Raw genomic sequence first — 15,308 nt, forward strand, 5'->3', positions numbered from 1 at the left:
TTTAAAAGGTTTTTTTTTTTTTTTTTTTTAAATGTCTCTCTAAAGTGTTGCGAGTGGTAAACGTTGAAATTTATCTAACATGTAGACAATATATATATATATATATATATTAATTTTTATATTTCCTTTATTTTTGTAACAAATAAAATTCTCATTTAAAATCATGTCACCTTTAGTACAAAGTAAATGATACTTTTAAAAGGTTTCTTCTTTTCTTTTTTTCTTTTTTATGTCTCTCTAAAGTGTTGTGAGTGGTAAACGTTGAAATTTATCCAACATGTAGACAAAATAAAAAAAAATAAAAAAAAATAAAAAAATCTTATTAGTGGGACTCATAAAATAAGAAATTTGATGCTAGCATGGGCTTACAAATTTTGAATCAAAATCCTCTACACTTTTAAGGCAAGGATTGATGAGTCATTTTATGGTCGATTTTTTTTTTTTTTTTTTTTTTTGAAAAAATTGCATTTATAATTTTTGATCTTTCATCAGTTTTGAAAAAATGTATCCAAACTTTAAAAAGTGTCAATTTAGAATATATATTTTTTAATTTTTTTTTAATTTTAACCATCCGTTAGAATTTTCAAAATACTCATGTGGTTTTTTTTTTAAAAAAAAATTATAAAAATTTCGAAATATTCAGGCATGGGTATTTTTGCAATTTTCATTAAATTTTGATCTACACCTAAATCCTAACAATTTTTTTTTTTTTTTCATAAAAAAAATGAGGAGTATTTTGAAAATTTTGACAGGATTTAACAGAAAATTCTATCAGAGGGTTGAAATTGAAAAATGAATACCCTAAATTGACATTTTTTAAAGATTAAATACAATTTTTGTCGAAAGTGATAAAAAATTAAGAATTAGAAGTGATTTTTTTCTTTTTCTTTTCATTTAACTTATATCTGATATCATATTTTTAAATGATATAACAACATATTTATTATGTGGTATCATGTGCACCATTAGATAAAACAAAATAAAGTCTTGAGTCTAAAATAATTCTAAAATGAAAAGGATCATACACGTGGCACAATATATACAATTAAATAAAGCAAAATAAAATAATAACAATACAGTAACTCATCTTTATATTAAGTAAAATGAAAATAAATTATATTTTTTTCAATTTTAATTATTATTTTCAAATTAAATTGTTGGAATGATGTCATGTAATATTGGGCTTGTTTGGTAAATGATATAAAATCCTCCCCCCTTCACTTTTTTCAAAAATAATCAAATTTCAAAATATTCTAACTTTATATCACATCAATAATTTTTTATTACTATTCAAATAAAAAAAAAATTCACTACAATACAATTTTTTTCATTTTTCCATGCAAATTCTTTTTACTTTATATCACATCTATCACTTCCAACTCATAACCCTGTACCAACAAGACCATTAGTAATTATCATTTTATCAATCCAGAATTTATTATCTCAATATTTATCATACCTTTTATATATATATATAGAAATTAAATAATTATCGTAACGGTAAAGATTTAATATAAAGATTGAATATGATTTATTCCACATTAAGTTATATGAAATCAAAACGGTTTTTTATATTAAATTTTCTGATTTATTCTCCTTGATGGGAGGAGAATAATCAGTTATTTAATTAATAACGAGGGTCCCTAGCCTACCTATATAAAGAGCCATGTATATCTATCTATCGGTACACTCATAGGCATAGGTTAGAAGACCTTTCTAAATTTTTTATCTTTTCAGAATTCTTAGTGTTGCAGAAAATTTCTTCGTTTTTCATCACGCTTGAACAAAAATATAACTGGAAGTATTTATAATTTCATTGCTTATTTATTTTATAGCATTTTATTTTTATATGTTATGCTTACAATATATATATATATATATATTAAAAAAATTAATGCGATAAAGTTCTTATCATTTAATTTCAAAATAATGATTACAATTTAAGAGGTTTAACAAATTAACATAATCAAAAAAATATCCTAAAAAAATTTCTTTGACAAGCTGAAAAGCAGATTTTGTTATCCAAATCCCTGTCAAAGCATTAAATGGCTGCCACATGTGCGGCCAAAAAGCTCTTTATCCGATATCCAGACCAACGTACATGAATATGTTGTCTATGATGAAACAGCTCGTTGTAGTAGTTTAACACAGCTGAACTTTGAGTGAACAAAATGGAAATAGCCGCCCATTCTCTTTCCCATGCCAAGCTTCCAAAGCCTCCAACTTTACATTCTAAAGCTTCTTTTCTTGCTTCTAGTTCACTTCCATTTCAGTCCTCTTCTAAGAGCTTTTTCGCACAGTTGCAAGGCGTTAGCATCAAAGTAAGGCAGCAGAGGAATCCTAGAGCTATACATGCTTCTCAAGCTCAAGGCCCTCCAACACATGTTGCAGAAAGATGGCTTCTTGAACCTGTTGGTCAGTCAGCTCTCTCTCTCTTTCTCTATCTCTCTCTCTCTCTCTCTCCGTATTACTGTAAAAGATTGATATATAGAGCTTTTGACTAAAAAGGGGGAAGATGGTTGTGTAGTAAAAATTGCTATTTTGGTAAAATGCAGTAGAAATCTAGAGATAAGTACAATTTTTTTTTTATCATTCCAATGTGAACTGCCAGTTGACCATTATTTTGATCTCAATTCGAGAGACTCTGAAACCCATCTGGATCATATGCTTATTGAATATGAGAAATGCTATTCAATTGAACTGGGATGATGTTGGATTGCAAATTAGCCATTAATTTTTTATTTTTTTTTACAAGCTCATGATGATCCAAAAGTTGATTTTTACTGTCCCATCATCTTATGACAACTGTATAACAATAACATTACTAATTGAATATGTGTAAACCAGTCATATGGATCAGCAAAAAAGTTGTTAGCTTCCTTTGATCACATGCTTGGTGGTGTAAATTTGCACCTTGAAACTAAGTGTCTTCAAATGAGCCCCCATGACTTATTTATAGTTTCCAGCAATTCAATGTCATATTTGTTGCTAACATTCTCATTTTTAAATAATCTTTTGGGTTTAAAATTAACAGTATGTTGGGCAATTTTAGCTCAAAAGAAAAGAAGTGAGGAGAACAGTAGTAAATTTTGTAGAACCTTTTTTAAAAGAAGACAAGAGAAAGTGTTAAAAATTGGGGTTTATTATATTTGTTTGTACACTATGCTTTAAATGTTGTACATGTACAATTCCTTCCACCGTTTTGTACAGAAGTGTAATGGAGGCCTATTTCCCTTTATCTCTGTTGACTTCTTTCCTTGTTAAATATCCAAAAATGAGAAGTGGTTAAAGATTTGATTCACTTTACTTCCCTTCTTTCCACTTCTCACAATTTAATTATGGAATTCATGTTGAAAGAGAATGAGCAGCAAGGCATTTATATCTCCATTATTCGATGTCATGAAATCATTCATTTACTTGTTTGTGAAAAGAGTGAGGGTAAATGTATTCTATTACTTGATTCATATTATGGTTGATTACATTCTTATATATAAGTCTATACAGAACTAAAGAAAGAAAGTAATAACTGAGAATTATTCTAATTACATAAACAGTATCGTTGGTTGTCTTCCTTTCCTTGTTGAGTGCAACGGCTACTTTCTATAGGCATGCAGTGTGTCATTTGTTTCCATGTTAGGTTGTCTTGAGTTCCACGAGTCTGGGTGTTGCCATAGTGAGTTGTTTGTTTCCGTTGTAGATTGCGCAAGTCATGGTTTCCTGTCTTTCCTTTGGTGGCTTGGATTATATCGTGATTGGTGGCTGTATTCTCGGTAGCAACTGATTTGGGTATCTCTCGAATATTTGATATTGCAGCATTGATGGCTGCAATATCTCCAGGATGTGGCTCGTCACTGGACTGATATGCATCCTTAGTTGCCTTAGGGAGAATGGCTATGTGTGATGCTGCATCAGTAGGTGATGCAGTAGAAGATGCTGTGATGGTGGGAGCAGTGATATGGTTTACATCCCCCTGCAAGCTGACAGGGGAGGGAGTCACCGTCAGCTTGGATTTGAGAGAGCAGAAACGGGCAGATGGCAGGCCCTTGGTGAAAACATCGGCAACTTGGTCATCAGTAGAGATGAAGGCAAGGGAGACATCTTTGTTTAGGACTTTTTCCCGCACAAAGTGATAGTCGACCTCTATATGCTTGGTGCGAGCATGGTAGACCAGGTTGGTGGCAAGAGCAAGAGCTCCAACATTGTCACACCAAATGATGGGAGCGACCTAGAGAGGGATGAGCAATTCTGAAAACAGCATTCGAATCCAATAGAGTTCGGCAGTGACAATGGCCAAGGACCGGTAATCGGCTTCAGTGCTAGAGCGAGACACTACCGGTTGTTTCTTGGCACTCCAAGAGATGAGACAATCACCCAAGAACACAGCAAAGCCAGAGGTGGAGCGCTGATCATCTGGGCTGCCAACCCAATCAGAATCACAATAGGCGTTAAGTTGCAACGACGTCTTGGTGAAGGTGATGCCATGATTACTGGTATGCTTGAGGAAGCGGAGGACTCTCTTGGCTGCACTCCAATGAGCTGTAGTAAGGCTGTGGAGGTGTTGGCAGAGCTGATTGACAGAGTAGGCGATGTCCGGGCGAGTTAAGGTGCAGTATTGAAGAGCCCCAACAATACTACGGTACTCAGAGACATGCTGCAAGGGGGCACCATCAAAGCGGGAGAGCTTAGAGCCAGAGGCACACGGGGGCGAGGCTGGTTTGGCATCAGCCATGTGAGTGCGATGGAGAATGTCAGCAACATATTTGGCTTGGCAAAGATGAAGGCCATCAGGGGTGCGGCTGACCTGAATGCCAAGGAAGTAGCTCAAGGGGCCCAGGTCTTTAACTAGGAACTCATGTTGCATGCGGGTGATGAGAGTTTGGATGACTTGCGGATGAGTACCTGTGACAATAATGTCATCAACATAAATGAGTAGAAATAATTTAAGGCTGCCAGAAACATGGATGAACAAAGAAGTGTCTACCAGAGAAGCAGTAAAACCGAGATCCAACAAAAAATTAGAAAGCCAAGTGTACCAAGCTTGGGGAGCTTACTTAAGGCCATAGATGGCCTCGTGAAGTTTACAGACATGAGTAGGCTGAGTTTGGTCCACAAAACCAGCAGGCTGCTCCATGTATACCTCCTCTGTCAAATGACCATGAAGAAACGCATTAGAAATGTCAAGCTGCCGGATGTCCCAATCATAGGAGACAGCCAATGTGAGGAGCAGCCGAATGGTAGCTGGTTTGATGACAGGACTAAAGGTCTCTGTGTAATCAATACCAGCCTGTTGCTCGAAACTTTTGGCCACAAGTCTGGCCTTGAACCTCTCCACAGATCCATCAGCTTTCCTTTTAATTTTGTACACCCACTTGTTATGAATAACATGTTGATTCTCAGGTCGGGGACAAAGGGTCCAAGTACCATTAGTGATGAGAGCTGCATATTCAGCAGCCATGGCTGCGTGCCAGCGAGGGTCAGAGGCAGCCTTGCGATAGCAGGAGGGTTCAGCTTCTAAGAGAGAAGAGTGATAGCCAAGAAGAGGATATTTGGACCGATAGAGTTTGAAGCCAGGAAATTGAGAGGGTTTGAGGGATCCAGTGCGAGACCGGGTAGTCATGGGATGAAGAGACTGAGAAGGGCTAGAAGGAGGAGAGGAAGGTAACAAAGGAGCAGGGAAAGGATCAGACGCGGGGAGCAGTGGGTATGTGGAGGGCAGAGAGGCAGAGGAAGTAACAGAGTTGGGGTTAAATTCAAGAGAATGAGGAGTAGGTGTAGGGGAACCAGGGACTGGCAGGAACTCGAGTGCAGAAGCTGGTAGGGACACGTGCAGAATCTGGGAATGGGGGAGGAAGGGCTGAAGGAGACGCAAGTGCAGGGCTGGTGATGAAGGTGCAGAAACTGGTAGGGACGCAGGTGCAGAAACTGATGATGAGGGTGGGTGAGGAATGTCTGAAGGGGACTGAGAGGTTGGCAAGGGTACAGAATCTAGAATGGGAGAAGTAGTGTCAACAGGAAGTGAGCAGGGATTAAATAAACAAGAAGGTGCAGAAATACCTGTGGATGGGAGCTGAGAAGGAAGCAGTGAGGTAGCCGGATCCTTGGCAGGGAATGAGGATTCATCAAAGACAACATGCCGAGAGTGATACACTTTGTTTGTCACCGGGTCCAAGCACTTGTAGCCTGCAAATTGGTAGCCTAAAAAAATGTAGAGTTTGGATCTAAAGTCAAGCTTGTGAGTGTTGTAGGGACGAAGTAGGGGATAGCAGAGGCAACCAAAGACCCTGAGGTTCTGATATTCAGGAGGTTTCTGATGTAGTTTTTCAAAAGGGGAGAGGAAGTTAAGTGTTGCAGTGGGAAGCCGATTTATAGTGTAGACAGCAGTTAAGAAAGAGTCAACCCAGTATTTTTTGGAGAGATTAGCATGGGCTAGGAGAGTGAGGCCTGTCTCTAGAATATGTCTGAGTTTTCTTTTAGCAATACCATTTTGAGGAGAGGTGTAAGGGCAGGTTTTCCTAAAGGCTATGCCATGCTCAGTAAGAAAATTTTGAAATTGCAATGAAGTGTATTCACCTCCTCCATCAGACTGGAGTTGTTTGATGGAGGTGGAAAACTGATTTTCTACCAGGGCCTTGAATTGAGTAAAGATGGTAAATGCTTCAGATTTTTGATGCAGTGGGTATATCCATGTGAATCTAGAGAAATCATCAATGAAGACAATATAATACTTAAAGCCAGTGTGAGATAGGATAGGAGAAGTCCAAATGTCTGTATGGATAAGTTGTAAAGGAAATGTAGAGACACGGGTAGAAGCATGGAATGGTAGTTTTTTTCCTTTTCCCAATTGACAAGCAGAACAAACAACTTTATTGATTTCAGAGGAAGAAGAAGACAGAGGCAGATTATTGTCCTTAACTACTCGGGATACAATTTCAGGTGATGGGTGACCTAGTCTAAAGTGCCAAATTAACGAGGTTGTTTTTATTCCTAACAAAGCCGTGAATGACTTGCTGTCTTTGTGAAGCGTCTTCCCAAACCTGAGAGGATACATGCCATTCTCACTCTTTCCTTCCAGCAGGAGTGTTTGTGTCTGCAGATCAATAATATAGTAATTAGTTGCTGTGAGAATAAAATAACATGCATTGTCTAAGCAAAAGCGCTGAATAGAGACAAGATTGGCAGCTGCTTGGGGGCAGTGCAACACATTGTGAAGTTGAAATTTATTATGAGGAGAGATAAGGGTAGTTGAACCAGTGTTTGCTATGGCAAGTGCAGCCCCATTTCCCACACCAACAGTTTCATTGTTCTGGAACGGCTGCTGAATGTGTAGATTCTCAAGATCATGGGTTATGTGGGCATTGGCAGCACTGTCTGCATACCATTCTTGGTCTTCATATGCAGGAAGGGATTGAGATACCATAGCCTGGAGGGAAGAAGGTGGCCACCTGCCTTGGAAAGCGTAGTCCATTCGATGAAAGCAATCGAGTGCAATGTGATTCAATTTGCCACAGATTTGGCATGGAACTCAGGGTGCTGAGGAGAAGATCGGCCTTGAGTCAGGTGCAGGACGAGGGGTTGGGAATCTTGGGGAACCAGAGTAGCTAGCAGGTGGAGGGACAACATTAAATCTGGGAGTTGGTGCTGCAGCATAGGATCGGTTGTTGAAGTGCCTTGGAGGATATTTTGGAAAGGAGGACTGTCTGCGAGGTCTTGAAGGGAAGAATCTGGCACCTTGTTTCTGGTTGAACAAGGCAAATGAAGAAGTGTCCACAGCTTGGGTCTTTTGATGATTGAGTAGCATTTCATGATTCAACAGTGCATCCTGAAAATCTTCAAATGAGAATTGTTTGTCTCGGGTCAGGATAGACATGGTAGTGATGAAGCTGTTAAATGAAGAGTTGAGTCCATTGGTGAGGTAAGTGATGAGGTCCTCATCAGGCATAGGTTGGCCAACTGCAGCAAGTTGGTTGGCACATTCTTTGGCTGTATGAATATAATCAGAGCAGCTCTTAGATCCTTGATTGAGACTTTGTAGTTGTTTCTTCAGATTAGCAATGCGAGACTTTGACTGATTGGCAAACTGGTTAGCCAATGCTGTCCACACCTGCCGAGAGGTTTCTAAGCCATAGATAGTGGAGAGAACTTTTCTGGAGAGTGTGATGTTGATCCAACTGAGAATGGTTTGGTCCTTTCTTTGCCATATAGAAAAAGCAGGATTAGGAATTTGTTTGTTGGTTTCATCTGTCAGAAACTTGGGAGGGCATGGCTCGGTGCCATCAACAAAGCCCATGGAATCTTGGCTTTGCAGGATAGGAAGGAATTGAGTAAGCCAGCTCAAGTAGTTGGGACCTTCCAACTTTTCATGAAATGTGAGGTTTGGAGGAGAGGTAGTGAGAGCAGCAGGAAGATTTGCAGAAGATGATGAAGCCATTGCACAGAAGAAAAGAGACGGGAAAGAGAAAAACTTCTAAGAAAAAGAAGGGGAACTTGTCGAGAGAAGAGACAGAGGATTTTGGGCGTTTGCCTAGAAAGGCTCTGATACCATGAAAAGAGTGAGCGTAAATGTATTCTATTACTTGATTCATATTATGGTTGATTACATTCTTATATATAAGTCTATACAGAACTAAAGAAAGAAAGTAATAACTGAGAATTATTCTAATTACATAAACAGTATCGTTGGTTGTCTTCCTTTCCTTGTTGAGTGCAACGGCTACTTTCTAAAGGCATGCAGTGTGTCATTTGTTTCCATGTTAGGCTGTCTTGAGTTCCACGAGTCTGGGTGTTGCCATAGTGAGTTGTTTGTTTCCGTTGTAGATTGCGCAAGTCATGGTTTCCTGTCTTTCCTTTGGTGGCTTGGATTATATCGTGATTGGTGGCTGTATTCTTGGTAGCAGCTGATTTGGGTATCTCTCGAATATTTGATATTGCAGCATTGATGGCTGCAATATCTCCAGGATGTGGCTCGTCACTGGACTGATATGCATCCTTAGTTGCCTTAGGGAGAATGGCTATGTGTGATGCTGCATCAGTAGGTGATGCAGTAGAAGATGCTGTGATGGTGGGAGCAGTGATATGGTTTACAGTTTGCCTGCAAATTGCTGGCTAATCCTACTCAATCTGAAACATCAATCACTTAAAACATGCAAATTGCTGGCTGATCCTACTCACTCTGAAACATCAATCACTTTAAATGGGAGTATGTATAATCTATGTTCTTATATTAATTGAGGGACTCACAGCAAACAAAATAAACAATCACATGCTTTTGTGATTAAACACTTCTAGCAAGATAAGCTTTCTCAAGGTGTCAGCATATCAAGGCTGCCAAGCCCTTGATTATAATGACATTCATTTATAATCAACTCCTGTATATCTCATTACCAAAGAGTAAAGCGGCAGAAGGAACTCAGGTTGAGTGGTTGACTTGTAGCCTGCCTTGAAATAGGGGCTTTCAAGTGGACTATTATCAACTGGCCATGTATCCTATACAATTGCATAAAATATGTGTCATTGAGCTGAGTTTTATTTGGATGCTCCGCATCAAAATTCCTATCTTGAACTCCAAGCTGTTGGGTTCTAATGGTAAGAAGATTTTCATTTTTTTCTACCACTGTCTGATAAGAGACCCAGATTATAGCACCAAAAATTCGGATTTCCCTTTCTTCATGGAATACAGGACTCAGATTTGTGCTTTCATTCAAAAGTTACAAAAGAGGAACTTCTGTGCTGTTGTTACTGATAAACTTTAAGTAATAGTCTTAAGATTATTTGGCTCAGGTTGAAATCTTCTCATGATGCATTCTTGTTTAAGAAATAACAATTCGTCTACATGTTTGCTACTTGGCAGGTGATGGAGATACAAGGCACATAGGCTTCAAGGTCAAAATGCCAGATGCGTATGAAATTGTTTCTGTAAGTACTCTTAGCATCTGTTTACGGTAATTCTATGTATAACATAACTATGCAACAAGATGACTTGTCTATTTGGACACCATCTAGAACGAGGTGACTGTTGGCCGAGTTCCTGAGAAAGCTGATTTGGTGATTCCAGTTGCAACAGGTATTTCCACCTGAATCCCTTGTGAAGCACGGATGCTATGTCATACACCATCAAACAAGTTTCAAGGTTGTCACCATGTGATTTCCTTCTAGCTATTCCAACTAGTTTCATACAGTTAAATAACATTGAAGTGATCACAAAGATTTATGAAATGGCATTTTGTACTAAAAATTGTGACGATGGGCTTTGCAAGACTTCTAACCATAATTTTTGATGTTGTGGATTGCATTTTTGGTCTAACATTTCATACCCTTATAGAGCGTGTTGTGGATTGCATAATTTTAAATACCTGATATTTCCACACTGTTGGAACTTGAGAATGGTGGTGTGTCCCGTGAGGGTGTTGATCTCATGGGAGACAACCTGTTGAGGGAGAAAAAGTTATTAGAAACTTACCACCATTGCATCCTTTTATAGATGCATCTCCCATGCAATAGTGCCTCTTTACAACAAGTTCAACTCTTCAAGAGTTACAACAGATACATCTCTTGAAAGGGTTGTGTCTGTTCATGGTGATCAGGCATCTGCCGCATCTCCCATGGGAAACCTATTACCATGGGAGGTTATGGTATGTGTGTGCGCACATTATTATGGTGTGATCACCATCACATTCCTTCAAACGCCACTAGCTGAATTAAATATGTTGATCTTTTCTAAAGATAAGAGTCTGTTCGTTTCTTTTTTAGTCTAAATTAAAGCCATTTACCTCTTCTGCTTCTTCCTTTTTTCTTTTTTTTTGATAAGTAAGAAACCAATCTCATTAAAAAAGCGTGTAAGGCACCCCTTGGTACATTGGAGTATACAAGGAAACATCTAATTAGAAAGAGAAAAGCGAGCGAGAAAGTCAGTAAAAGTATAAGACAAAGGGTGGATATAAGCCGTAGTCCAAAAGTACAAAGTAAGGTAGAACGAGGATAGAATCTCTTCCAAAGTACTTCTATATATATATATATATATATATATATATATATATATATATATATATATATATATATATATATATATATATAGTTTCGTTTTGAAATTGTAATCAACTAATTTATCATTTATAAATATGTGGATTTATTAATATTTTTAACTGGAGCTAAAATTTTTTTTTTATTTAATTCCATAACAACAATTATGAAATTTTGAAACATTTCTTTCCTACTTAACAGTATCTGGTCTGCATGCCCGCATTCAGAAGAAAGAAGGGAATCTCTTGGTCACAGATTTGGATAGCACCAATGGGACATTCATTGATGACAAGCGGCTGAGACCTGGAGTTATTGCTACTGTGCCACCCGGAAGTTGTGTTACATTTGGTACCGTATCATTAACTTAAACATATTTACTTAGTTCCAATCTTTCTTTCTGGCATATCCACTCATTTATTTCGTTTTGCTGCATTGATGAGCTCCAACTGTTAACTTTTTAAACTACTTATCAAAAAAAAAAAAAAAAACTATAACTTTTTAAACCATAAATTAAGTCACCCCTCATTACCTTCTGTATGTATATGTTTTTGGGGTTATGATGTTGATGGTAGATGTCATTTCCATTCCTTCTGAATCCTGCTAGTGTAAAAGTGGGAGAATGTTGTCTTCCACCAAGGCTAATAGGGAACCCAAAGATGATTCTCATTGTTATAGATTTAAGAATTAATATGCAGTACCATGTCTTGTTCATAGTCCAACTCAAGCCCCATGAAACCCATAATCTGTTTAAAACTCCTCAAAATGAATTTGGTTAGCTAAACACGCCCTTCTAAAATACATCTGGACTCAATAGTATCAAATTACCACCAGAACAGAAAATCAAAACCTTTCCTTCTCTAGAATGATATCATCTCCTTGAACTTTTTTTGAACATTGACTTTGATCCAAGGTAGTCCTGAGGTCCCACTCTCTTTTTGGCAACATCTTCAATTATGTGGTATGCACAGTCAGACGGTCTCCCCCCAAGTAATTGTAGTTCAAACAGAATTTTTTTAGGCAGAACAAAGTTCTGAGTCTTAGAGGAACAACCTATTGTTCTGCAGGATAATATATATCAGCTGAAATAGTGTAGGCCTTGTTTGCTAACGGTTTCAAAAATACTGTTCTCTTTTTAAAACCAAAAACACACTTTTCTAAAAACCTTTAACAAACAATTCATTTTTCAAAACACAAAGACACAACACATTTTTAGAAAACTTTTCAAATCTTCCTATAGGAATATTTAGAGAAAACATGTGCAAAACATGTGCTTAATTTTTCATATGTGGGAGCTAACTTGAGAGAGAGAGAGAGAGAGAGAGAGAGAGAGAAAGAGAGAGAGAGAGAGCCACTCCAACTGAGGAGAGAGGTGGCTGTCAATTGGATTGAATACCTCTCTCTATGAGGGTTCTCATCTTATTTAGAAAATAGAACAGGAATTACAATGCTGAATATCTAGGAAACCAAATAAGGTAAGTATAATAAACCTATAATTACAGAATATCTACAGCTATAATTAAGGCTAAATATGTGCTGAATCAAATCAAATATATGCTAGCTAATAGTGGCCACGCAGCCACCCCAACCAAATAGTTGTGGCTGTGCTAGATAAAGGTGTGTTAGAACAGAAACTATAAACAGAAAAGTAAATGCCCATAAGGTGCAGTACAACATTGCTTTACTTAAGAAGCTATTTGCCCTCACAAATTCTGATCAATTGGTGTGTACAGGGTTATAGCAAATACGTCTCTAGGATACAATGAAGCCCATAAAATTTCTAATGTTTGATTGTGTTTAGTACAAAATGAAATCAAACCAAAACAGTGAAAACACCCTTAGATTTACTATTCTGGCAAGAAGATTAGAGTTTTGTTTCTGCAAAAAAACAGAACCTAATAGACACAAGTTTTAAATAAAGTAGGACTTTGGGAGAGATAGAAGAAAATAATATTTTCAGTGTAAAAAAACTGGTCTGTAAGTGGGCTACGTATAGTGTCACCTTGGCAGTTTTAATGTATATTCATTAACATACATGTATTTTCGAAATTAACAGAAAATAATTGCTAATTTAACAGTCATTAAAATCTGACTACTCGATATTAACAAACACTTAATCTTGATTGTCAGTCATTAGATCAATATCATAATTATTGGTTATTTAATTATAACTGTTAAATCTTAATTGTTAGTAACGATTGCTTAATTTAAAAATTAGATCAAACTTGATTTAATCTTATGTTGACATTACTAACAGTAAGGTATATCCTATTGTTGAATCTTACTTAGAAGCATCATACGATCTAGATCAAATCACTAGATCGTATGAGCACAACCGTCCAAAAATAAACAGCCATGATCTAATTGCCATCAAGGTGCTATAAAAGCACCACCAACGCCTTACAACTCATAGTCATGCACACGCGTAACGCGCACGTCAGGTGCTTCACACCGTACTAGAGCCTACACACAAGTATTGCTTTAAAGCAATAGCTTGGTGTGAATTAGCATTAATAAATGCTTTCCTTTGCTTCTCTTTTCCATGTGGGACTCTCCTCTTCCAAGGCTTTTGAATGCCTTCCATTAAGTTCTCAAACCAAAGATCTACATAGATAATTATATTAATTTTGAAAACATTCTAACAAAAGGTAGCTAGCAGCTACACCTCTTCTCCACTAAAGGTTGTTGTACGACCACTTTTTGTTTATAATTTTATAAGTAGTTAGTCCAGCACTTGTTTGTGTTTTCTCAAAATTAGTATGTTTAGTATTTATTTCTTTGAAAACGCAAAATACTTTTTAATAAGTTTATCAAACAATTTTCTTAAGTAGACCCCACATAAAATATTTTCTTATATGTGGACCCTAGCAAAAACACTTCACAACTTTATATCACATCAAAAACTTTTTCAAAAAAAAAAAAAGGACTATTCAAAACCATTAACAAACATACCCATAATTTCCCAAAGATGATTAAATTCAATCAAACCAGTGTTTTTAATCTGTTTAAAACTCAACCATAGAAAAAAGTGATGCCTTGAAGTTGTTAAGCCTACTTTATTTCCAGGTGTGGATGCTAATGGCAGGTTCCAAATTCCCATGGAAAAGATGAAGCGGCTAGAAAATTAAATCAAAACTCCCACATCCTAAGACAACACTTAATTCTGTTCGAATTGGGTACACGTGACATATTTCCCTTGTATCTTTGAAGTATAACTTCAACTTAATAAACTTGAATTGAGAAGAATAAAATTATGTTGTTGTCAGCAGCAATATTAACCAGAACCCTACAAAGATGCTAATACAAATCATGGCTCAAAAGGTTTGATTATTTTTCTTTGACAATAGAAGTGGACCAATAGATCCTAAATTTCTCATGTTGGTGGAAATGCAAAGCATGATATATTTATTTTTCGCATAATTGAATTTTCTTTAGATGGCTTCAAGAAGTATTTTTGAAAGGTAATAGTTTGCTTGTCATGATCTATGGGTTGAGAGTATAGCATACTTGTATTAAATAACTACACTAGGGTTAACCGAATAGATTGTGATAATTGAAAATTCGTCGAGCAGTCTGCTATTTTTAGATGTCTGACGTAATCCCTCTTGTTTCACCATCTTTACCATCCAATCTTGGTTGTCACATTAAGCAAATCATTTAGATTTATAGTTAAAAACTGGTTCTAAGGCTGGTCATCTTGTGGAAAGACACCAAAAATGGTTGGATTGATTGCCATTCGTGCCATTTAGTCAATAAGATGTTAAGATCTCAAGTGTTCCAGATGGATATTTTCCTGAGCTTCAGAAGTTCCATCTTTATTCTTTAGCTGCTTAACTTTGGATTTCTTTTATTGCTAGGGGATACTCATTTGGCAATGTTTCGCGTTTCCAAGCTTGAAAATGTGGAAGCTGCAAGCAAAGCAGAAGAATCTGAAGATAAAGTAGAGTCTGATAACCCACCTGAGGCTACTGAAACAAGTTGAAATTGAGCATATGATTGTAAAATATATATAGTTAGTGAATAAATAAATTCTATTTTCTGCTTTTGAAATTTTTTGCAACACTTAAACGTATTTGGTTGGAATATTGAAAGAAAGGAAATGGATGAGTTGAATTGATGAATGAAATGGTTGAATCCTTCCACAATGATACTGTTAAGACCCAAATTAGAAGCTTCCCTAATTTAATTTGGTTGAAGGAAATGGGTGATTTTTCCTTCTAAATATCGACATATAGCAAGATAAATAGACAAGGAATCACAGACCGCTACATCAAAATTTAATTTTGCATATCTAG

The 15,308-nt window shown here is 36.8% G+C and overlaps 1 protein-coding gene across 1 annotated transcript; it reads left to right on the top strand.

The window, feature by feature from the left end:
- The first annotated feature begins 2,103 nt into the window (after positions 1 to 2,103).
- LOC133878064 (uncharacterized) lies at positions 2,104 to 15,158 on the top strand. The gene is made up of 5 exons (XM_062316552.1): positions 2,104 to 2,415; positions 9,848 to 9,912; positions 10,000 to 10,060; positions 11,218 to 11,364; positions 14,871 to 15,158. The coding sequence occupies exons 1-5, from the start codon at positions 2,172 to 2,174 to the stop codon at positions 14,993 to 14,995; spliced, it is 642 nt and encodes a 213-aa protein (XP_062172536.1). The 5' UTR covers positions 2,104 to 2,171; the 3' UTR covers positions 14,996 to 15,158.
- Positions 15,159 to 15,308: the final 150 nt, after the last annotated feature.

This window comes from Alnus glutinosa, chromosome 9 (genome assembly GCF_958979055.1).
Source record: "Alnus glutinosa chromosome 9, dhAlnGlut1.1, whole genome shotgun sequence".
NCBI lineage: Eukaryota > Viridiplantae > Streptophyta > Magnoliopsida > Fagales > Betulaceae > Alnus > Alnus glutinosa.